This window comes from Herpailurus yagouaroundi, unplaced genomic scaffold (genome assembly GCF_014898765.1).
Source record: "Herpailurus yagouaroundi ecotype Mexico unplaced genomic scaffold, PumYag 29, whole genome shotgun sequence".
NCBI classification, from domain to species: Eukaryota; Metazoa; Chordata; class Mammalia; order Carnivora; family Felidae; genus Herpailurus; species Herpailurus yagouaroundi.
The window spans coordinates 112,243,038-112,269,475 of NW_024412377.1; the positions used below are offsets into that span (position 1 = coordinate 112,243,038).

The 26,438-nt window shown below is 37.6% G+C and overlaps 1 protein-coding gene and 1 long non-coding RNA gene across 8 annotated transcripts in view; one reads left to right on the top strand and one right to left on the bottom strand.

The window, feature by feature from the left end:
- The window catches only part of PDE4D (phosphodiesterase 4D), a 1,431,601-nt gene that overhangs the window by 555,328 nt on the left and 849,835 nt on the right, over positions 1 to 26,438 (top strand). The window contains exon 1 of one of the 7 annotated variants that reach the window (XM_040452537.1): positions 18,585 to 19,365. The exons of the other annotated variants lie outside the window; for them this stretch is intronic. Coding sequence (XP_040308471.1) covers positions 18,911 to 19,365 — 455 coding nt within the window. The 5' untranslated portion in view covers positions 18,585 to 18,910. Of the gene's footprint in view, positions 1 to 18,584; positions 19,366 to 26,438 lie in introns of those variants that run through there. 7 annotated transcript variants of the gene reach the window in all.
- Positions 16,622 to 19,366, bottom strand: LOC121015601 (uncharacterized). Its single transcript, XR_005783897.1, has 3 exons — positions 19,256 to 19,366; positions 18,428 to 18,543; positions 16,622 to 16,938 (listed from the first exon to the last, which is right to left on the bottom strand). It is a non-coding gene; the product is annotated as an uncharacterized LOC121015601 (long non-coding RNA).

The following is a 26,438-nucleotide window of genomic DNA, read 5'->3' on the forward strand; positions in this document are numbered from 1 at the left end:
GAGCACGCACAAGTGAGGAAGGGGCAGAGAAAGAGAGGAGGACAGAAGATCTGAAGCAGCCTCTGCACTGACAGCAGCCAGCTCAATGCTGGCTGGAACTCACAAGCCTTGAGATCTTGACCTGAGCGGAAGTTGGATTCAACCAACTGAGCCACCCAGGTTCCCTTTAAATTGCCCAACTCAGTCTTCAGACTTGTCCCTTCACTCCTTGTTATCCTACCTTAGCTGGTCATCCACTGATGGATAATTCACAAACCTATTTCTCTGGCCCCAACCATAAGAGGGAGACAGTATATCAATTCTAATTCAGAATTTCTATGGAGAAGTGTATGTAACACACTCATATACAAACGCAAGTACTCCTCTGGGCAGTCTAAAGGTATCTCTAATTTAATACACCTTAAAACAAACTCTGGAATTACCATCCCCAAACCTGCTTCACCCTCACTGGCCCCACCTCACCAAATAGCAGTATTATAATTCCAGTTGCTAAGCCAAACAATTTAGCGACTGTTTCTTTTCTTTTGATAACACCATCACATCCATCACATCAAAAAAATGTAACTAAACCTTAACTTTTCTTACCCTCTTCCTGCCTACTTCTTTCAGTCTGTTCAGTAAATTTGCAGGTGGATTACTGAAATAGCTTTGTCTTGTATTTCTACCTTCACACTTGCTATTCCATCATCTGTTTTCAACATGGCAGATGTTCGCAGTGTGATCCTCTTAAGAGTGTAACTCAGACTATGCCATTTCTCTTCTCAAAACCTTCCATTTCATTCTGAGTCGAGGCCATTCACTCACCCCACTCCAAACAGAAAAGCCTCCTTGCTGTCTTCTGCTTCCTGGACTTTACAGTGACAGTCCACTCCACCTGTAAAGCTTTTTCCTAATTTTCTTCAGGTCTGTGCTCAAATATCACCTTATAGAGGGCTTTCCTGACCAAATTTTGTAAAGCTGCATACTCTCCTATCCCACATTCCTTACTCCCCATGCCTTTATTTCTCCCCACAGAATGTATAGACCTGATATATATGTTATCAGAATATATGTTTATTTGTTTACTTTCTGTTGAATAACAAGAATTTTGTTATGGTTATGTCATAGTCTAGTACCTAGAACATATAATAATTATTTATATTTATTAAATAAGTTATTTAATTAAATAAATCACTTTTGTAGCTGAATTACACAAGTGGGAGTCATGTCAATTCTAACTCAGAATTTTTATACAGTAATATATATATGTATATTATATATATATATATATATATATATATATATATATATATATATTATACTGGTGAATACACACAAGTGTGCTATATTTTCTCTACTCTGGAAATTAAGTATCTTAATGCTATAGGAATTAATTACCTGACTTCTTTCCACAAAAGCTCTAATATTTATAATTAAGGTTTCAGACTACAAAAAAATAAAAGTAACCTAAATTTTGTTATGCCTCCCTTTTTTCTCTCTCCATTGGGAGTCTTTTTCATGAAAATTTCCAACATGTTTGTCTGGCTCAGGCACATACATGGAAAGGAGTTCTTTTTCACTTTTCTGTACCCAGAGCATTATAACGGCTGTCACGTCTATAGTTTCATTGGTTCAGAGGTGTAGCTCTCCAGGTTATGGGAATTTCCTACTAAAGGAATTGAAAAACTCAGTGCTTCATAAAGAAGTTCACCTGGTATGAACAGAACCACCCTGACCATAGAAATTTTGGAATTTCTTTTTAGTAGGAAATGGTCTTTCCCAATGATCTCATCCAAGACCTTCCATATAACAATAAGAAAAATATTCTTCATGCCCTGACAATCTCCGGCTTAATTTACCCTCATGTGCAGTCATCTAATACCTGTTCACTCGAACCTGCCAAATAATTCATGAAGGCCGCCATGCTAGCCATTATAGAGGGTTTTTCCCTCTATAATGATCTCTATTACTGGTTTTTCTATCTCATTTGTATCTGAGCTTAAAAGTCACTTACTCAGTGAGGTCTTCCTTGGCAACCCAGTCTAAAGCAGCATTTAATAACCTGTTAGCACATCCATAATTTTAAGTCTCAGAATAGGATGCCTCACTATTTGTTTTTACATTTATTATGTGTTGTGCATCTCACTACATTTAATTCAGACTGTAGCAGCCTTGATTGTGTTGTTCACTGCTCTATCCCAAGTGACTAGAGCATTTCTTGGCAGTGAGTTGGCGCTCAATAATCATTCATTGAATGAATGAATGACATAATCCCTGTTACTTGTCATATTTGCTTAAATGATTAAAAGCCATCAGGGACGTAAGCATGTAGAGATCAACAATTACGGACTCTCCTACAGCCTCATTGTTGGTCATTAAGGAAAGACCAGATTAATTGACCTGATGATCTTCATAGGTCATTAGTAATATGCCCACGTGATTTTTATATTGGTAGACTACTCTGTGATAATCATATTAATCACAATATGTAACTAGTTTATTGATGATATGCATCTCCCATCACCAAGTGCAACCTTGCTTTCCTGCATCTGAAAGAAGAAAGGACTGGTTTCGTGTGTGTGTGTGTGTGCGTGTGCGCGTGCTCGTGTTTATTTTTGAGAGAGAGAGAGAGCAGGGGAGGGGCAGAGATAGAAAGGGAGAGAGAGAATCCCAAGCAGGCTCTGTGCTGTCAGCTTGGAGGCTGACTGGGGGTTTGAACCCATGAACCACGAGAACATGACCTGAGCCGAAATCAGGAATAGGACATTTAACAGACTGAGCCATCCAGGCACTCTAAAAGGACTGGTTTCTTAATGTTTTTCTTTCTAAGAAATATTTTACTGAAGTACTTAAGATGAGTTACATTAAAATACAGAAAAATCACCTTAAATCTTTTTTCTTATCAGTAAAACAGGTTACTTATATCAATTCAACAAATGATTTTTTTTAATTTTTTTTCAACGTTTTTATTTATTTTTGGGACAGAGAGAGACAGAGCATGAACGAGGGAGGGGCAGAGAGAGAGGGAGACACAGAATCGGAAACAGGCTCCAGGCTCCGAGCCATCAGCCCAGAGCCTGACGCGGGGCTCGAATTCACGGGACCGTGAGATCGTGACCTGGCTGAAGTCGGACGCTTAACGACTGCGCCACCCAGGCGCCCCTCAACAAATGATTCTTAAAAGTCTACTTCATATCAGGCTCTTCCCTAATCACTTTTTTTTTTCCTAATGGAGGGAAGCAGGCAGTGAGCAATTATCTGTATGGCAAGTGCTATGGTTACATGTGTTATTATACCCTTATTGCAATTCTTCGATGTAGGAATTATAACTTTTTCCGTTAACATTTTAGGGAAATTAACCTCAGAGGAGTAAGAGCACATACCCTCTATTCACAATGTTAGTTGCAGAGTTGGGATTTGACCATAAATTTTTATTACTCCAGTCTCCCTTTCTATTTTATTGTTTGGGAAAAGAATAACCTATGGAAATTGAAATACTAACAACAACAAAAATATGAACCTTATAAGGCATTAAGATAATTATAATTTATACAAAAAACAAATTTCCCATTCAAATAGAGAATTTGGCTATACATTTTGGCCATATGGGGCGCCTGGGTGGCTTAATCAGTTACAGTACAGGTCATGATCTCAAAGTCGGTGAGTTCGAGCCCCACATCAGGCTCTGTGCTGACAGCTCAAAGCCTAGGGCCTGCTTCAGATTCTGTGTGTCCCTCTGTCTCTCTGCCCCTCCCCTGCTTGTTCGCTCCCTCTCTCTCTTTCTCCCAAAAATAAATATAAAAAAACTAAGTACATATACATTAACATAATATATTACTTTAAATGTCTAAAAAATGCATCATAGTATGAATTAGACAGCCTGAAAAAAACAACCATATGCATAGTTTATCAGGTATTGTCCAAAGTGTTGTCATTGATATAGCTCTTAGTGCTTTAAAGTTTTTAACATGGGGAATGTTAGATTCTGGTAGACAGATAAGCCAGTCTTAAAGTCAATCAGTACGCTCACACAAATCCTTCAGCTAGCTTGCTGACTAGTCCCAGAAAATAATGATGTGGACTCTATCCCTGAACCAAGGATTCTACTGGATTCTGACTTTGTATTTTGAACATGAAATCCTTTGGAGGCAGGGAGATGTTTGTGATTATAAGTACCATGGATGTAAGTGTTTCCAAAAGGGAATCTGAGAACAATCATACAGCTAAATTACCAGCATCTCTTAGGGGTATTGAGATTATTAATTGAGACATGAAGTGTTTTGTGATTGTGTGACTGGGTATAAAATGGGCAGAATGATGTTTGGTAGAACTTCACGTTCTACCTCCCAGTTGAACCATCCAGTAAGATATTCATACAGTGTTTGGACCACAGTGTTAATGCTTTTGTTGCTGGTATTTTGTCTGGCTTGGGATTGGACCCAGTTGTCATCAATAGCTTTTAAGTATATAAAGATTAGAGAAATGTAAGCTCATAAGATAAGGGAGTCTTTTAATACAGAGTATGTGCAGTTCTAAAATACTCAACTGTATCGGACAAATACTTGGTGAAATCAAAGGTGACTTACTCAATTTTGTATTCATTTATTCATTTCAAAAATATGTATTCATTCTTTATAGGCATACTAGCAGCGCAGTTGTATTCCCAATATTTTTAGCCTCAGAAATTTCACTATCAAGGTATGAAAGTGAGACATGCATACTCACATTAAAAATTAAATGACAATTCAAGAGGCAGCACCAGCAGTCTGTGATTAAGTGTCATATGAATAATATGAATAATAAATGATCTTAACTCATACAAAGGAAAGATCAAGGGACACACCATGGAAAAGGTTGGAATTGCCTTGTGTTTGGATGGTATTGTGAATGAGTTGAAATTGAATAAATAGTGTGCTAAGCTGGGGGAGGAGATTCCAAAGGGAGTTGAATGCCTGAAACTAGGAATTAGGTTGTAATCTTGGGAGATAGTGGGGAATTGCAAAGTTAGTTCCTGACCATATTGTGTGGATCTTTGATTGCCACGACATTTGTAGTTAAACCTGAAAATAATGGGGACTCATGGAAGGGAGTAGAAGGAGAAGACAACATATTGGAATGAATTCATGTAATAGAAATGTGCACAATATTTTGAAACTATGCAGAAATGAGAAAGGACAAAAGTAGTTTGAACAGTGTTGAACAGTGGTTCTTAAACTTAAATGTGTTCAGGAATCCATCCAGGTAGCTTGTTAATATTTCAGATTCCTGAGCTTTACTCCTGACATTCTTTTTTTATGTTTATTTATTTTTTAGAGAGAGAGAGACAGGGACAGAGACAGAGACAGAGACAGAGCATGAGTGGGGGAAGGGCAGAGAGAGGGAGACACAGAATCCAAAACAGGCTCCACACTCTGAGCTGTCAGCACAGAGCCACACATGGGGTGGCTCGGGAACAGTGAGATTATGACCTAGGCTGAAGTTGGATGTTCAACCAGCTGAGCAACCCAGGTGCCCCTACTCCTGAGATTCTGATTGAGGGCCCTTAATCTCTATCTTAACAGGGATCAATGCAATTCTGATTTAAGTGGTCTTCAGATCACATTGTGAATAATACTAAAATAGAGAAAGCTGTCACAGTAATCCAGGAGTGAAGTGGTGGAGGTTTATAACTGTAATCTTGGATGTAGGAATGAAAAGGAAGTGATGATTATAAGGGATATAGTTAAGGACAAATTGATATGACTTAGAAATGTTTGGATACAAGAAATAAAAGGGAAGAAATAGTCTAAGATAACATTAATGTATTTTTAAGGTTATTTATTTTGAGAGAGAGAGCACAAGTGGGGGCAGGTCAGAGATGGAGGGAAGGAAAGAGAAAGAGAGAGAGAGAGAGAAGGAGGGAGAGAATGAATGAGAATCTCAAGCAAGCTCCTCGCTGTTAGCATGGAGCCTGACCCTCGGCTCAAACCTACAAACTGTGAGATCATGACCTGACTTGAAATTAAGAGTCAGATGCTTAACTGAGCCTCCCAGTTGCCCTGACATAAATGTATTTAATTCAACATACAGGCATGTGATAATTTTTATTTTTACAATGGAATTTAATGAAAAGGGTCAGCACACATAGATAATGCCCAGATGTGAACTAAAGAGAAAATACAAAATAATGAATGAGGTAATATGTGTAAATAAAAAAAATCCAGATACAAATTAATGTACCATTTTGTATTATATTCAAATATATTCTAATGATTATTTTCCTCATTGTGGATTTAAGTGATTCTTAGTCAAAGTTGCTAAACACCTTTCATCATTAGTTTTTGAAGATGAGTATAGAATTCACAATTATCCACATCTTCCCCATCTAGCTAAGCAAACAACTCTAGGGAATTTATTGGAGCATCTCTAGTTACAGTTATTCTACATCCTGGATTTGGGAAAACAAATCTAATTAAAATAATAATATCCTCAACTCAGATACAGAGGAAGATTGCTGGTTGCCAGAGGTAGGATGGGAGCAAGGGAGGCACAAAATGGGAGTAGATGATTGAAAGGTACAAATTTGTAGTTTTAAAGTAAATAAGCCCCAAGGATGTAATGTATAGCATTAACTATAATTAATAACACTTTATTGCTTATTTGAAAATTGATACGAGAGTAGGTCTTAAAAGTTCTTACCATAAGCAAAACAATTGTAGTTATATATGATGATGAATGTTAACAAGGTATTTTGTGGTGATCATTTTGTAATATATACATATATAAAATCATTATGTTGTACACATGAAACTAATATGTTATATATCAATTATATCTCAATAAAAATAGTACTTTATATTTCCTAGAGATCTATCAGACTATGAACCCCAGTTCTTGGTTCAGACAGTATAGTTACTGGAATTACCGTAGGTAGTGGATAAAAATATGCATTTGGGGGCCTTATTCTCAGTAGTTGCCAGGACAAATTCTTAAGAAAATCTTGAGAAGTTTGTTACTGTTAGGTTCTAGCTTGTATCATTAAGTCAGTAGGAATGGTACTGACTTATGAAATGAAAGGTGTAAGAAAAATTAAATTTTAAGGAGAAATTAGGAACTAGAAATGTTTCTTTTGCGTGGATATTGCCTAAAATTACTGTATTTCAAAATCTTTAGTTCTGTCAACATAAGGAAAGGATAAAGAAATTCAAGTAACTTGAAGAGTTAACACATAGCATATAAATCACTTTCAGTTAAGAATAAATAATAATCAGATTCCTCATTCTTCAAAAGAAGGCTTGGTTTGAAAGAGGGAAGGCTTTGACCTCTTGAAAGAGGTAAGGGAGATGAGTAAAGAGTGAGGACTTTGGTGGGGCACCTGGGTGGCTCAGTCAGTTAAGCGTCAGACTTAAGCTCAGGTCATGATCTCGCTGTTTGTGAGTTCAAGCCCTACATCAGGCTCTGTGCTGACGGCTCTGAGACTGGGGCCTACTTTGGATTCTGTGTCTTCCTCTTTCACTGCTCCTCCCCCACTCATGTTCTGTCTCTCTCTCTCTCTCTCTCAAAAATAAATAGACATTAAAAAAAAAGAGTGAGGACTTTGGAGAAGTTTCAGCTGAGGGGAAAAGGAACTATCAAAGAAAATCAGACCCTAAGTCTCCCTTTGTGCTGGTCAGCTGGGTGTCATGAATGGAGTATCTTTTCCTTTAGGGTACACCACCTGAATGAGACCTATGCTCTTGAGATCACACAGCCTCTCCTCTGGGTCTTCCTGGGGCTGACTTGGAGGCTGCTGAAAGTGACTTCTTGAGACTCACTTTTGCCCAAACACAACAAGGAGTAATCCCTCATGGAAAGGATGTTATAAATGATGGTTTGTTAGTCATCTAGCATTTTCTCATTCGTTAACAGTCAGCAAAGTATTCCTATAAAGACCTAGATAGTGAATATTGTAGGTGTTGTGTGGTATACAGCTTGTGTCACAACTACTCAACTCTGTTGCTGTAATTTGTAAGCAATCATAGACAATAAAAAAAATGAATGGATGTGACTGTGTCCCAATGAAACTGAATTTATAAAAACAGGTGGAAGTTGCATTTGTCCTAGAGCCACAGTTTGCCGAGCCTGCTTTAGTGCAATATCTGGTTATTTCTGTTATGGAGTAGTAACTGTTTAGAAAGCTACCACTTTGGCTGGTTAGGAAGCTAAGTACTTTTCCTAGCACAGTGTTCCTAAAGAAATAGTTTGCCGATTAAAACCAGATATGAACCTTACCTAATACTGGATGTAGTAAATTCCTTAGGTAAAGAAATGTTAAAGACTTTGGAGGTGACACAAATAGTGGCTAGAAATTGGGTTCCAGTGTTTTCTAGTTGTGGAAATCTTGCCCAGTTATTTAGGCCAGTTACACAAAGTAGGAATGATAATTTCTACCTGATTAAAAGGCCATGACTATCAATTGCTGTAGTATATGTGACATGCTCATGACAAGCAACATCTGTTATACAGTAGACCCTTAATAGATGTTAGTTGTCTTCCTTCTTCTCCATATGCCAAAAAACACATCTGGAGTGAAAATAAACATAGAAACAAAGCACAGTAGAAATCAGAACTAGTTTCACCTTTAAGATACCGTAGCTCTTTTTCTCATCAAAATATTCTTTCCTGGCTGAAACATACAGTTCTAATATTACTTGGATACAGCAAAGGATTTTCAAGAGCTCCACACCTAGCATGATACTGTAGAGGTGTTTTGTTCTCCATTTCTGTCATTTCCTCAATTATATGTAAATTAGATGTAATGTATGAATACATGTAAGTATATACATAAATGTATAGAGTAATGTATTATGTATATACTTATATGTATACATATATTACTGATGTGCCAGATACTGTGCTGAGTATTTTACATTTATAATCTCATTTAGTCCTTAGAGTAACTTTGCAAAGTCAGTTCTATTATCACCCCTATTTCATAGGTGAGATATTGATACTTACAGTGGTGAATGTAGCCTGCAGTCAAGTGTCTAGAACATCTCAGAGCTGGAACTGAAACTCAGGACTTTCTGGCTGTAGTGTCCATTCCCTTAATAATGATGATGAATGACATACTTTTTAGAAAAATGTTTATATTCAATAAGACTAGTGGTTTGACCATGTTTACCAAATAAGCATTTGTGGGTTACTTGACCAACATCAAAAAGGGACTGGGTGTGTTAATAAGCCTAGTGTGTAGTTTATAACTGGTCACTTAGTCCAGGTCTTTGAACCTGCACAGAGGCCAATGCAAATAAATCTAGATCTACATTTGGCACACTCCAGAAAGCATTCTGAACAATTCAATGATGAGATTTCCATTATTTATGCATGAAGAAAATATGCTGTTTTTCCATGCACTGAGCCAGGGGGAAAATTACTCAGCCTTAGTAATATTAGACCATGGATCTTCCGTTTATTTTAAAATGGTAGTGTCATGCTGAGGAGAATAATGGTTAATATCTTTCTTCTACTTCCTCTAAATACGATGTCAAAACTACACTGATTAAAATAAATAAAATCTTGAATCATGGTGTCAAATATGCAAGAAGAAAGAGTAAGCAAGCAGAAACATTAAAAACTAACATGTTGGTGAATCTGCTGGGGTGCCTGGGTGGCTCAGTCGGTTAAGTGTCTGACTTCCGCTCCGGTCATGATCTCACCTTGAGTTTGAGCCCCATGTGGGGCTCTGTGCTGACAGCTCAGAGCCTGGAGCCTGTTTTGAATTGTATATCTCCCTCTTTCTCTTCCCCTCCCCACCTCACTCTCTCTCTCTCTCTCTCTCTCTCTCTCTCTCTCTCTCTCTCTCTTTATCTCTCAAAAATAAACAAACAGTAAAAAAAAAAAATTAAAAACTAACATGTCAATGAATCTTCTTTGAATTGTGAATTCTATATATTTTTTTCTTCTCTTAAGGTTCTTATTTTCTTTTATTCCACTCACTAAGTTGCATGGAAATGTTAAATTCTATGAAAATGAGTAGTACCTTTTCTTAATGTTTTCTTAAGTACCATTTCATTAAAATTGTTGCATTCACAAATAAAGTGAATAAGTGGGCTACAATTCAAGTCAGGTTGTGAGTATGCCCCAGGTACTGATCCAAATTCTCTCTCTTTTGGAAGGAACGTGTATTTCTTGAGAACAGATTAAGAAACTAGCCTTCTCTCAATGCAGGAAGCCTCTTTGAAGTCTTATTTACTTCAGATTATAAGGGTGAATTGTGACACTGCTGAAACATAGCACATTTATTATCTCTTGAAGAAAAGCCATTTGACTTAATGAGTTAAACTTATTCATCTTTCAATTAATATTAGCTATAGCTACTGTAGGATTTGAATCTGGTGGTCTTGGATAATTATCTCAAAGTACTCACAGATCCATTGGAGGTCACTGAATCTAAGCATGAATAGTTAGTTGTAGAATGGCTTTATTCCTGCAAATTGAGAGAGCATTTCCCTTTCCCCCATCTATCATGGGCTTCTGATTTGGGCACCTGAAACTTGGAGCTCTTTTCAGTGTGTTTCCATACTCAATTACTGGCTGGTTTAGGGAGATAAGGGAAGAATAAAGCCCCAAAAGGACTTTTTTCATTTTTATGATATGTTCATAGTATATACAGCACAGTATTTTGCACAAAATCTGGATTACAGACAGACCTGGCTTTAAATTCATCATCTAATTTAATTGTCATCATCCTGACAAGTACAACAGCAGCAAATTTTGATTGGGTGCATAAAATGACAGTCTTTGGGTTCAATGCTTTCCGTGAATGACTTCATATAATTCTTACAAATTCCTGTCACATGTATTTTGTCACTATTCTATTTTACAGATGAGGAAACTAAAGCTCAAAAAAATTACAAAACTTTATTTTAAACATGTTTATTATCATATTCAACTCAGTTTAATAGGAGCTTTATAAAATGATAAGTATTTTAAATTTTTTCATGAGGGGAAAATGCATGCATTTTTGCCATACCCCTGCCTACCTTGTCACTTTTCAGCATCTTAAATTTTAAGGTTAAATCTTCTTTGCATTTAGAATTTAAAGATTCTTAACTACTTTTGGCCTTTGGTAGGTTAGGCCTAATTTCATAGAAACGGCTCCTTCTCATAATCTCTTTTGCATGTATGAGAGTGAGCGTGACATTTCAAAACCTTTTGATTTCTTTTTAAATTTAATTATCAAACACTGGAAGTTTAGGATCCTCTCTTAAAAGTCAGCTGGAAGCTTTTGACAGATGGACATTTAGCACCTGGGTAATCATCCTTCACTTCTCACGAATCAGTCACTTTGAAAGTTCTGTGACATCTTCCAAGGGATTTGGTAACATCTAGTCATTTTAAGTGTATTGCTGCTGTATGATCAGACACAATTTTGTAGTTATTTCAGTGGTGAAGCAATATACAGCTTCAAGTACTTTTGAATACCTTGTTGCTATACAATAGAATACCGAAGTATGGTCTTTCTCTCTGAAAGATTTATTTCCTTTACTTACAATAGATGTTTGTCTCTAAGGCAAACAATTTTTGCCTTAAAAAAACAATTTTTGCTATAAAAAAACAATTTTTATATACAGAATAATTTATCTTTTCAGGGAGGCATTGTAGCGTAGTATTTTGAAAACATTTTAAATGAATATTAGGTGTCTAAATCTCATTAATTAATCTAAATCTCTTTAATTAAATCTAAAATTCAGCTATGTGCTGCTCTGTGAATACAAGTAACAATTCATAAATCTTTACCATACCAACATGGCCCTCCTTTCCTCATTTCCAAACAACCTCACCTTATTTTACCCTAGGCCAATGGTTGGCTTGGTATTCCCCAATATAACAAGCTGCTGCTCTGTCAATGTCTGCATTTGCATTTATCATAACCTGGAATGCTTGCTTGCATCCTTACTGCCTTCATTCCCAAACATCATACTCTGACTTCTCATTTTGCTTCAATTTGCTTTATAGCACTTAGCCTTGTCTAGCATATTTATATATTTGAGTGGTTATTCTCTTTCTTCCAGTTACAACAGGAGAGCCAAAACTATTCAGGGTTATTCACCTATTTTCATCCAGATCTTATGCTTGGCACATATGAAGTGTTCATTAAGTATTGGTTGAATGAATTAATGTTTGGACAATGAGGCAGTAGATGTTTCTGTGTAAAGATCACCTGCATTACACTCAACATCTGCAGGAGCATGGCACAGTCCTTTTAGTCTCTGTAGAAAGATGCCTTGTGATTTTCAAAATGTGAAGAAAGAAGTAAATTGTTGCAAGGATTAAATAAAATAATGTGTGAAAATTATTTGGCAGAATGACAAAAGTTAAATCTTTGATAAATACAATAAACTTATTCCCCCAGAATTCATCATTTCCTGTCACAATGGAAATGTTGGCTTTGGTCTAGTTTAAGGCCATCCGTACCTTAAAGTTCAATCTACTTTTGCTTTCTCGGGGACATTCTACCATCTATTATTCTCCTTTTCCCTCTCATATCCTTAATTTCTTCTCTGTTGGCTTCCTTCTCATCAACTTACCTGATTGATCTAGGGGGGCCCCTTTTGATAATTTACACAAAGTAACTATATTGCCTAGTTGGGGCCCTTCCTTAAAGATTCATGATGAGATGTTTGCATAGTTGCCTACCTACCCTTCTCATAAACTTATAAAATTTCTTGAAATTTCTTAATTTTCAGTGCCCTGTGATTACTCTCATCTCTAAGTTTCTGCCTGAGCCAACTTCTGTCCAGAATGCCTTTACCTTGATGCTCCCTAAGACAGACATACACAGTCACACACATATGTTCATACAAGATATGACTAGCTCATTTCAACTTAAACTTGAGGTCTTGGCATCAGATCCTTCTTTGTGAAGACTCACTGACCCTTAAGCTTTGACTATTCTTCCTGTGTTTCCATACCAGACACTACATATCCCTATCCGCACCTACATCTCACTCTCTATCTCCCTGAATTATAGTTGTTTGTCTATTTGTTTACTTCCCTTATGACACAGAGTTCTTTGAGGACAAGTATTTTTTTTTCATGTTCATCAATTAAATACCAAAATCTGAATGGTAATTGACACATGGTATATAACTAATATTTTTAGCTTGAATTGACAAGTGGAGTAGTTCATTAGAAAGTTACAAGATTGGTTTTTGGTAGTACTGAAACATGGCCAGCCAAGCACTTATTGTTGAATTTGCTTCAGTGTGATAGAGAAAAAATGCGGTCAAGTGTGGCACTTCTTAATTCATCACATATTTGCTATTTGTTTCATATTAGAGGAAAAAATTACTAAAAATGACCTAACATATTGAAACAATGGGATAGGGACTTTAGTAATAGTACTTAGAGTGGTAATATTCACAATGCTATCTAATATATGTGTAGATTTTTACAATTCTAAAAGCCCTTCATATATCCATAAGAAATGCTCTAACCCTGTTTCTGAAAAACATCGAAGACCTGAGTGAAATATAAGACTCTGAAACATGCTTTGGATATTTCTAGGTAAGCAGCAGTTTGGCCTTGTATAAGACAGTATCTGACGGTGAAAATTTCCCACTTTAAGCTGTTTGGCATCAAATTGATGCATCCTAACAAATAACATAACAAACATGTATTCAAATATACCTAGGGTATATACAAAAAGAAAGTTTAATTTAAATCTTTGTGTCATCACAAAGTTGGCAGAGGACCCTTAGTTATCATAACTTACCATTTAATTCCATGTTCTGAATTGAAATGGTGCTTGTTCACTCTTAGTTTTTAATTGACATCATTTCTGCTAGCACTTTCATCATTATTGACAGGAATGTTCTCCCTTGTTAGTTGTCCCATAGCATGCTGAGTGATTGATTGGATTGCTAGGGCAGATTTAAAATGCACTGGCAGAAAAGGATGGTGGTGGTGGTGTATAATAATCTCTGTACCATAGTAGTGGCACAAACTGATTATTTAGGTTTGTTCAGGAAAAATACACTGATCATTTATGTGAATTTTTCACTTTATATACCGATGTCCTGATGGTGAGTAATGAAAACTTTCAAGGAGGCCCAAATGAATGCAATAGTTTTAGAAACCCTCGTTGATTTTACCCATAAAACTCCAACATTTATGGTCAATATTTGGGAAAAATGAATAATTTGACATATAAGAGTGGAAAATTGATGTACTCATTAAATATGTCCATTTTTGGTTGTTTTAACTATGAATATGCAGCCCTTAGATTGATGAAAAGAGGAGTACCTGGGTGGCTCAGTTGGCTAAGCATCTGACTCTTGATATCAGCTCAGGTCATGATCCCACTTTCGTGAGTTTGAGCTCCTCATGGGGTTCTGCACTGACAGCACTGTACCTGTTTGGGATTCTGTTTCCCTTTTTCTCTCTGTTCCTCCCCTGCTCATGCTCTCTCTCTCAAAGATAAGTAAAGAAACATTAAAGATTGATGAAAAGGGTTTTTAAGTGAAAGTTAGAAGTCTCAATTTTTAACTGTATAAGATTTTCTTTTAACATAGAGACAATAAGAGTCACAGCTAAAGCGTGTATTTTCATGAAATCTGAGCTCTTAAACCAGTTTTGCCAAAAAATATTTAAGTCATGGAGCAAGTCAACCAAGAGACACTAAAGTATTTTTACAACTATATAATGAGGGAATAGGTCTGGGTTGGTATTTATTGATATCTTCAAGTCACCTAAGGAGTTTTTAAAAATGCTGTCATCTGGGTCCCCTCCCTGGAAATACTGATTTCATTCATTTAGGTGTGGCAACGGTTTTTAAATTTTGGCTGTTTTCAGAATTGCCTGACGAATTGGTAAATGTATAAAGCCCCAAGCTCTATCTGCTTCAAGGAGCTTGGGCTTTTGTGTTCATAACTTGTTCCCTAAGTGATTCTGATAACATCACAGTTAGAAATAACTGGTCTACAGTTTAACATTGGAAGCTTTTAAAGCCCTTCAAGGTGATGCTCCTTAGATGCAGCCAAGGTTGGAAACCACTGAGAAAAATCAAGCTTAGGATTCTTTCAACTCTATCAGAAATAACCAAAATTGGTAGCTTTTATTGAATAGTTACTGTGTATAAGGCATTATGCTAAGTATTATCTCATTAAATAATCACAAGACCTTTTGAGATAGGTAATAATCCTACTTTGTATATAATTGACATGGAGGTAAGTAATTTAGCTAAGGTCACATGACTAGGAAGTGGTGGATTGGAACCCAACAGTCTTACCTCAAAGGTCATGCAATAAACTACTTCAATAAGTAATTTTTTGGAACTATAAGAGAAGTTGAAAACTCAAATTGGGAACATGTTAGAAGGTACTTACATGATTTTCTTTTTAATTTCTTATTGAAGTGTGATTCACATACAATATCCTTTTAGTTTCAAGTATACGTTACAGTGGTTTGATAGTTTTGTATATTATGAAATGATCCCACCTTAAGTCTAGACACCTTACAAAGTTATTACAATATTATTGACTATATTCTCTATGCTATACATAAAATCCCCATGATTTTTTTTTATAACTGGTAGTTTGTACCTCCTAATCTTCTTCACCTATTTCACCTCCCCCCTCAATCTTTCCCCACTCTTGTAACCAACAGTTTGCATCCTGTATGTATGAGTGTATTTATGTTTGGTTTGTTCATTTGTTTTGATATCACACATAAGAAATTATATGATATTTAGCTTTCCCTGACTTATTTCACTTAGTATAATGCCCTTGAGGTCCACCCATGCTATCTCAACTGGCAGAATTTCCTTCTTTTTTTTTTTTTCAATGACTGAATTATATTCCATTGTGTGTGCATGTGTGTACATATACATATATACATGGTGTGTATATACATCTATCAGTAGACAATTATATTGCTTCAATATCTTGGCTGTTGTAACTAATACTGTAATAAACATAGGAGTGCATGTATCTATTTAAATTGGTGTTTTCATTGTCTTTGGATAAATACCCAAAAGTAGAATTTCTGGATCATATGGTAGTTCTAATTTTTAAGTTTCTTTGAGTAACCTCTGTACTGTTTGCCATGATGACTGCACCAATTTACGTTCCCACCAACAGTATATGAGGATTCCTTTTTCTCTGAGTCCTCACCAACATTTGTTGTTTCTTATCTTTCTGGTAATAGCCAATTTGACAGGTGTGAGTGATAGCTCGTTGTGGTTTTGATTTTCATTTTGCTGATGATTAGTGATTTTGAGTACCTTTTAATGTACCTATAGGACATCTGTATGTCTTTTTTTTTGGAAAAAATTCTATTCAAATTCTCTGCCCATTTTTAAATTGGGTTCTATGTTATTTTGATATTAAATTGTGTGAGTTCTTTATATATTTTGGACATTAACCCCTTATCGGATGTATGATTTGTAAATATCTTCTCCTATTTAGTAGATTGCCATATCCTTTTATCCATGGTTTCTTTGGTTGTTCAAAAGCTCTTCAGTTTGGTAAATGATTTTTCTTATATTTAAAAATATACCTGACTTGTAATTACATAGTAAAAACAAAAGAATCATTAAAAATTAATTGAGAATACAGGAAAAAGAAATTGTTCATTAATTGAAAGAAAGAAGAAAACTAATAGTGAGAAGCAGGTTAGGTTAGGTTTAAATGATTCCATTTATTCTGGAAAGAAGATCACAAACTGTATTGTTACTGTTTGAGAAGCAAGAATAAGTTTCAGATAGATATCCTGACATAGCTCTATTGAGCAGAAAAAGTGGCAACGATTTCAGAGGAAAAAAGAAATTTGTATACTTCTTTGAAATGGTTCCAACTATTAATAATGCAGTGAATTGAAAAAAAACCTGATTTACACTGCATAATACTTCCTTTTATTTCCTTTCTTGTTTGGAAAGATACCAGCTTGATGCCTTCCTAGGCATTCTTTGGACACTGCCATTAGTCCCACTTGCATCTGTAAAGGGGAGAGAGAATGCCTTAGTCAAGTATGTTTTCAGTCCTACATAGAGGAAAGTAGGGGGACTGCCTTGTTGCTCTTGAAACATAGCCTTTCTCAGACTTTGTACATGGGCCACATATGGACAGAGTGCTGATACTTAAATGTTGGAGGAAACATTTCCTACCATGAAGAAGGAGAAGAAGAAGAAGAAAGAAGAGGAGGAGGAGGAGAGAAGGAAGAGGAAGAAAGAAACCCATGAAGAAATACCAAACAGCATTTTTGCACAGTATTAAATTTAATTGCTCCCACTTAGAGAAGGAAACAGTGAGCAAAGTGAGCATTCATTTCCATTGATGGTGTTTCATCAATGACTTGTATACTGAGCATCCACTATATGGAGAACATTGGATTTCCAGCACTCTGGACAGTCTGAGAGATGGTTCCTGATTCTGGTAGCTTTAGTATTCATTATATGATATGCATAAAACGTACATATTCAAGTGTGTCAAAATTGACTGTGTACAGAAAATAGAATAATTACACTTCCAACAAGCCATTGTAAGTCTTAAATAAGATTTCAAATAATAAATGTACAGTGGTAGCTTCCATAAAGTTTAACTCTAAAATTATTTTAGCATTTGATCTTTAAATAATACAGTAATACAAAAAAAAAGTACAAGAAAAATATGTTGTACATATATTGCTCTGAAATCCTCTTGGCTCCTGAAAAAAGCCAACCTTGTAGGAAAATACTAAATAAAGGAAGACAAATAAAAATTGAATTTGGATTTTAGTGTCAAATATTACTCTGATTTCTTTGGGGGAATAGTGATACATGTTTTAAAATGCTTTAGTAATAGAGTGGCATTCGCCTACTGGAAGTGGCGGAAATACAAAATCGCAAGCTGGCACTGACAGTAGAAACCCCTGAAGATAAACAGAGGTTTGTAATGGAAAAGGAACATCAACCTTAACTCTGGCCAGCTATCACAGCCTTGGCAACTATGTGCCTTGATTTCCAGCCAGGACCACTCCTGGGTACCTTAATCACAGAAGCAGCAGCCACATCATATACTAGCTGGAGGAAGATCTTCAAGAGGAAACATTGGGCATTCTCCCTACTATGGGAAAGATCCACATAATATTTAATTCTGTGTCAAGGAAAAGAGGCTGAAATAATCCTAATATTGGGTCTTCGCCCAGATACAAATTTTCAGCAACCTGCACAAAAACCATTCTGGGCAACTTTGCCAGGTCACATCCCTTATCTTTGGAATCCCCAGCCTGGGGCTCCTCGTCAACAAGCTCTGTGAATCAGCCAGGAAACTCCAAACTCCATTTCTCAAAGAAGGCTGAAGCAAGAGGAGGTGCAGAGGAAAGCTCAGGGGCAGTGGGGGGCAGTAGGGGAGGGAGGCGTGGGCACAGGGAGAGGAAGGATCAGGAGGACAGGTCTGACTTCTGACTGGCTGAGGTGGTTTTGGAGAAAGTCGCAGCCCCGGCTCACCAGTCAGGAGCTGTCCAACTTTTCAGCTGCTCCGGTCTCAGGGTTCAGGCGCTCTGGACCCACTAGGCTGCTCTCACTACCACCGCTGCTTTTTCTGCGTCTGGAGCTAACAATTCCTGCTTTCGTCGCAGGCGCCGAAAGGAAGGAAAGAAGAAAGGGAGGAAGGAGGGACTGACTGTTAGTGAGGCAGCGCACCGTGCGCCCTAGTCTTGGTGAACTGGGGAGCCCAGGAGCGTGTCTCTACCACAACCACTGTGGAGGGAGCCCTGTCACGTTCTGTGACCCCTCCCGCTGGCAGAGCCCCCTTTCGGTCGGCCTGAGCCTCTGGTGGCTTCAAGTGAGAAGCTGAGCCCAGCCTCTGTTCAGCTCCAGAAGCAGCGGCGGCGGCGGCGGCAGCAGCAGCAGCGGCAGCAGTATCCGGGAGGCGCTCCGGCCAGCGCGGTGAAACCGGCTGGGCAGCAGGGAGCAGAGCTGTGAGCCAGGATGGAGGCAGAGGAGAGCAGCGTGCCGACCCAGGCGGGCAGCGGCGAGGGCAGCGACGGCGCTGGAGGGGCTACACTCAAAGCCCCCAAGCACCTCTGGAGGCACGAGCAGCACCACCAGTACCCGCTCCGGCAGCCCCAGTTTCGCCTCCTGCACCCCCATCACCACCTGCCCCCGCCGCCACCGCCCTCGCCCCAGCCCCAACCCCAGTGCCCGCTGCAGCCGCCACCGCCACCCCCCCTGCCACCGCCCCCGCCACCTCCCGGGGCCGCTCGAGGCCGCTACGCCTCGAGCGGGGCCACCGGCCGCGTCCGACATCGAGGCTACTCGGACACCGAGCGCTACCTGTACTGCCGCGCCATGGACCGCACCTCCTACGCCGTGGAGACCGGCCACCGGCCCGGCCTGAAGAAATCCAGGATGTCCTGGCCCTCCTCCTTCCAGGGACTCAGGCGGTGAGTGGAGAGCGCCCCCTCCCCCATTCAGGCACGGGGTCACCTCCCCAGTTACCAGATTCTCCTCGTTGCTCTATTGATCACTAGCAATCCAGGACCCAGGACTAAATTCTATTCCAGGAATTGAGGGAGGGAAAGCAGGGGCGTGTCTGTCCTTGCTTGAGAGGGTCAGGATTCAGGTGTGTGTAAGAGATCCTGAAAGTACAGTATAAATGGTTGTGTGCGTGTGTGTGTGTGTGTGTGTGTGTGTGTGTGTGAGAGAGAGAGAGAGAGAGAGAGAGAGAGAGAGAGAGATTGACAGAGAGGGAGAGAATGAAAGATTTCCAGTTGTCTGTACCACTCCCCACCCCCTCCCCACCCACTTCAGTCCCACCCCAGCAAGTGGGACTTAACAGGAAGAATTCAGTTTGCTTGGGTGCAGTACAGGAAGAGTGAAGGAAAGGAGTGGGGTGTTGAGCCAGGGAGATTCTCAGTAGTCAGTCGACTCCCCCCCAGAGTGAGGGGGGTTGGTGGGGCAGATCTGATGGTGACTAGGAATGGGTGAGACAGCTTGGTCCCAGGATTGCAGCTAAAAGGCTGAGACCAATTCCCTTTCTCTTTGTCAAGTTGGGAAGTAAATTGAACAGCTAAACGGGAGAACAAACACGTGGGTGACTTGGAGAGTTTGGAGCAAAATGTTCAGTAATCCTCAGGAGAGGGATGAGTGAGGGATGGAAGGAGGGAGCTGAGGACTCTGTGGGAGTTACACTGTGTCGGTATGTGGTGTGTGCAGGCTGTATGTGTATCCATCCAGTTGTCTTTGCAGAATCTCAGGAAGAAAGTACCTCGTTTTATTTAGCAGCAGGAAAGATGCAGAGATTTGATTACAGTGATTTCCCCTTAATGTAAAGTGCTCCGGAAGAGAGGGCAAGGAGGCTGCATATCACCCAGAGTTTTAATAGAAGCCAACTGCTCCTTTTCCAAGGAACTGAGTAGTGTAAAGAACCAATTATAGCTGCTTTGAGAAGTCAGCTCAGATTCTTAAGTCAGGTATGGAGGTGGAAGTTGGGCCCTCTCCCTGCAACCCAGCAACAGATCCTTTCTTCCTTATTCCAGGCCCTCCAAGGCAGGAAACCCCTGCCCCACACAGATGCACACAAATAAGGTTTCAGGAGATGCTGGCAAAGTAGAGCTGTCATCATCCAACCTCAAATGTGGGCAGGCATTGATAGAATACGCATCCAAGCCATACATCTGGCTGATGGGTTATTGTAAACTGTAAATCAGGTTGGGGTGCAGAAACAGGAAAACCTGAGGCTGGGATTTTCGTCTAATTGTTAGTGACAGTAGGTTGGGTTTATCAAAAAATATTAATAGTGTTTAAATGTCTGTCTTTCTCTTCTTCCTCTTCCTTCTTTGTTCCCTCCTCCCCCCCCCCCCATCTCTTTCTTTTTTTATAAGCATGTCTCTGTGTCTTGTGTACACTATGGTCAAAGGAAATCCAGCCAAATAGAATATCCCAACCCTGATGTGCCCACATTCTCCTCATACCCTTTGCCTTCCTCACACTCAGTCAGTGGACATTTTTCATGCTGATGTCCTTATACCTGTTAGATAAAAATAAAGAGAATTATGGTTAATAATCACAGCTTGGTTCAATTTAAACTTTAAAGATTGGTGTGATTTGCAAACATTCATAAATTAATATGCAAGTTTCATTTTACACCTCAAAGTGCTAAAACCCACATGCTGTGTTACCCTTTGTTTGAAAAAGTGAATGTCTTCCACTTGTGTTGAGCACTAGGTATGTGGGTCCCCGGTGGTGGAATAAGGCAAACATGGCACTTTGAATATTTGACCTGTTAAAATTTGTGAGACTGGGGCTTTAACAAATATGGAATAAGAACAAGGGTTCTCGATTAATCTGTAGGTTGATTGACGTTGTAGACTCTCTTAATTAAATTCATTTTTTGATAAAATAGAATATGTCTGAGAAGATGGAGAGGGAGAATAAGCTAATTGGAGTAGAGGTATTGCATCACTGATTTGAATTTATTGTTTGCTGTCCTCTCTACACTAATTATTTTTCTCTTTGAAATTTAATTGAATGGTTCAAAGAAACCTAAAGTTATGTAATATTTACCCATAGCTTCCACTGTAGCTCATCTGATAAATCGTTGTCATTCTATTTAAGAATTATTAGACTTACAGTTCTTTATATCGCTTAGGTATTTCCCAAACACTCATGCATTGCATGTCAAACTTTTCCTTATTAGAAGTGCCTTTGCAAATAAATGTACTTTTTAAGAGGGACATGGATATTAATTTCATTCTTTAAAGACAAGGGTAGCAATGCTTTAAAATTATCAAAAAATCACGTTTATTAACTTACTCAAACCTATTGACGGTACTGAAATGAAATGATATTATCTCCATTTTATAGATAAGAACATTGAGCTCTAGAGGATATGAGTAACTTGTTCAGTAGCACATTGACTATGAGTGCCAGAGCTAAGACTGAAACCCAGGTCTCCTGCCTCAGCAAAGACAGTGGGTGCTCCAAAAATAAATGTGCGCAGAACCTGGGCATGTTGACAGCATCAAGAAATATATAAAACCAAACATGAAGTTAATATTGATTGATACCACAGGACATAAAGTCCAAATAAACAAAAAATGAGATATGGTTTAAATCCTCTTAAAAAAAAAACCGCATAGGCTCTGGAAGTGATGAGAAATTTTAACTTTTATTTTTAACTTTTGAAATCCTGGCTGTTACACTGGCATTAATTATCACAATAGAGGCAAACCAGTGTATTTGTCGACTTCGTATATTTCATATAATACAATAATAAATATGAAACGGTGTTCAGAGAATTAAAACTAATCAGAGCACTTCTTGTTGTTTCCAATGATCTTCTAAAAGGGACCAAAGTGTGAGACATGTGCAAATTGTGTGTGTGTGTGTGTTCATGTGTGCATGAGCCATCATTCACATGGAGGGCTTAAGTTGTCTGTCAAGTTAATGTCTCTGAAAATGCCTCATGGATGGATGGATGAGTGATTCCCTATGCACTACCAAGAAAAAGATGTCCTTTAAAAGGCTATTTTTAGCATGTATACCAGCATTTTCAGATCCTTTTATTGTCTTGACTGAAATTTTGAAAATTAGAGTACCTGAAGCAATGAAAAAGAGCTGTTCTTGGTTTAATGAGGAAGTTTATGAAATAGGAAGGAGGCAATCCTCAGATATTTTGTGATGAGTTATTTTGACTCTGTGGAAAACATAGGTATGTTAAATAAATTTTGTATTAAGTTACATCTAAGAAGATAGATTGACTTTTTAATCTTAACATAAAAAATTTGACATAATAAAATTATGAGGATTGAATCTCAATGTTACCAAGAAAACCAAATGAAATATAAAAAAAAACCCATATATATATCATATATAAACCATATACATTATCATATATAAACCATATATGGCGCCTGGGTGGCTCAGTCAGTTAAGTGTCCAACTCTTGGTTTCAGTTCAGGTCATGATCATACAGTTTGTGAGTTCGAGTCCTGCATTGGTCTCTGCACTGACATTGAGGAGCCTGCCTAGGATTCTCTTTCTACCCCTCGTTCTCTGCCCCTCCCCCACTCATGCCCTGTCTCAAAATAAATACATAAACTTAAATAAATATTTAAATTTATTTATATATATATATATAAATTTAATCACTTGAACTTTAGTTCTTCAAAGTGTAATAATTGCTTAACTGAACTGATAAAGTACTTACTTATTTCTTTGACTTCTTTTTACACAACAAAACATTTTCATCAGTAATGTGCTTTACTAAATCTGCAGTAACATGGGGCAACTGAATGGCTCCGTCAGTTAAGCATCCGACTTCGGCTCAGGTCATGATCTTACCAACATGGGTTCGAGCCCCACTTCGGTCTCTGTGCTGACAGCTCAGAGCCTAGAGCCTGCTTCAGATTGTGTCTCCCTTTCTCTGCCCCTCCCCCGCTTGTCCTCTATCTTTCTCTGTATCTCAGAAGTAAATAAAAGTTAAATCTGCGATAACAATATATATTCTCAATAACAAAATGGTCAACATCATTAATCATCAAGGAAAAGCAAATAGAAGCCACAATGAGATTTCACCTCACACCTGTCCGATTGGCTATTATCAAAAAGAGAAGAAATAACAAGTATTGGAGCAGATGTGGAGAAAAGGGAACCCGTATACACTGGTGGGAATGTAAATTGGTGTAGCCACTATAGAAGACAATATGGAGCTTTCTGAATAAACTAAATGTAGAACTGCCATTTGATTCTTAATAAATTAAATATAGAACTACCATGTGACCTAGGCTTCTATTTCTGGGTATTTATCCAAAGAAAATGAAAATACCAATTCAAAGAGATATATGCATTCCTGTATTCATTGCAGCATTATTTACGATAGCCAAGATAGAGAAATAAACTGAGTGTCCACTGATAGATGAATGGATAAGAAAATTGTGATGTATATAGATATAATGGAATACTATTCAGCCATAGAAAAGAATGAAATCTTGCTATTTGTGACATAAATAGGCCTTGAGGGCGTTATACTAAGTGAAATTAGTCAGAGAAAGACAAATATTATCTATCTTATATTTGGAATTTAAAATAAAACAAAAATGAAGCTCACACATGCAAAAAACATGGTGGTTGACAGAGGTGGGATTGGGATTAGAGAAATGGGTGAACTGGTTTTTTGTTCTTAGTTTAAATAAATTGAAAAAAACAATTAAAGTTGGAAAGTCAAGGGGCACCTGCCTGGTTTAGTCAGTAGGTGCCTCATCTCAGGATTGTGAGTTTGAGCCCCAAGTTGGATGTAGAGATTACTTAAAAAAATTTCTTAAAGAAGAAAAAGGTTGGAAATTCATATAGTATAGATGATTCCTTGAGTATAATGAAAATATTCTAGATGACATAGATGTAAATATCAAGAAGGTAATGTTTGATTAAATTATTTCATAAAAAAGAGATAAAGACTATGATTATGTTCAATAAAAAATCCATGCAGAATGTGAAATATCTATTTGACAGTAGCCTTTTAAATACATTAATATATTAAATAAAAGGAAATATTATATTGCAGTACTTAAATGCTAAAAATCAGGTTTTTGGTTTTCTATTCTGGATTATAAAAGATACTTTTCCATTGTTTCTATTAATTTTGTTAAAGGTTTTTGGGAATTTTTTCTTCATTAAAAAATTAATGGTGATCTAAGTTCATGACGCAAAATTTTAGTTTCACATTACCAAAGTTAATGACTGAAAAATTGGGTATTTAAACTGACTACATCAGTGAATCTAAGACTTTGGATTTTAAGAAACAGTAATTTTTTTTTTTTAATATTGGGTAACTGACATAAGGTTGCCATCTTTAAATTTTAATAAGTGAAGACGTTAAGTTTACGTAATCAACAAAAAAGAATAGCAAAATTGTTACTTTCACATTTCCTAATATTACCAAATATTAGGAAATATTTGGTAGTTCTAGACTTAATGGGATCTCCAAATTGGCAAGAGAGACAACTTCAGAAAACAAAACATTTTTCACTTTCCAAATTGGATGCATTCATACATGCACTTACACACATACACATAATGATGAATTGGTCACTAATTTTTATTTGCAAACTATTAAGGTGGGTTTGAAAGAGCATCTTGGGAAGTGTTCTTAAACATCACATAGAGTAATAATTTAAAAGGGTAACCCCTGTTAACAACTTTTGGTAGTTATTCAAAAGCCCTGAAGTCTAACGTGAGTAAAATTTTGTCCCTCTCACAGCTTATTATCCATATCCATGTTTAAAAATATACAATATGTGAGTCTATAACTTCAATGCTGCTAGTCCTGGCTCATAGCAGGAATGTTGCTAAGGGATTATACCAAATAGCACTGTATTATATTTCAAAAGATGTTGTGGTTATTTTTACTCCAAGGAACATTTTTCTACATTTAAAAATAGGAAATCTAATTTTTCCCAAAGAAGAGGGCATTTCACGTTATTTTTTAAAACTCATCAACTAAATTGACTTGATCCCATACACACATATACCACCATCACTATGATCGTCTTGATACCCTTGGTGATCAAATGAAAAATAAGTTATGCTTTGCCTTCAGAGTAAGCATTTTTAGTTCGATCTATGTCAGTGTGTGGTATCACCATTCCTCTAGTAGTCTCAAGTGAGTGGTATCCTTGTATTCTTCCTTCCCTAAACTCTCAGATCTCAGAATCAACCAAGATGTTTTTATTCTACCTCAGAAATATTTCTTATATTTTTCAATTGCTACTTCCCTAATCAAGTGCTTATCATCTGTCCCTTAAGCTTTCAATGTCTCCTGACTCCAGTCTGTTTTATACTCCAGACCACCCAGTCTCATCATCCTCTTGTCTGAAATCCTTGGGTGATTCATTTTCACCTGCAAGATAAAATCTAGATTTCTTAGTCTGACTCTTCAAAATGCTAGCCCAGTTTATCTACCTCACAGAAAGTCTTCCTATCCATCCTATTTCATAAATCCCATGAAATCACCACACTAACTTCTTGCCATGTGATGAACTCTCTGTGCCTTTTCACACCTCTTTATTTTTGAAGCTGTTTCTTCCTCCTAGACTGTTTTCCCTATGCCCTATCCCATCCCCTCCTATCTGTTTGGAAAACTTATGAATATCATGTCAAACTTACCTCCTATGTTACTACTTGTGTGGATAGTCTTAGAAGCAGAGGAATATTTTTCTCTTCTGGGCTTTCACGTTGCGTTTTGTATATATCTTTACTCTAGCAGCTGCCAATTGCAGTTTTATATCTGTCTCCCCCATTAAGTACGTGAGGATATTATTCAGTGTGTGGTTAATATAGGTTCTCAATAAATGATGAACTTTTAGATGTGGAAATAATAATAGTGAAACCCTGCCTTTTCAGTTAGTGCTCTCAGACAGGATATACTTGGTTTTCTTAATCATCTGTGTGTAGTAAACAGAGCTAACAATATTTTGTTCATTTTATAGGTAATCAAAGGGAACTCTCAAAGAAATAG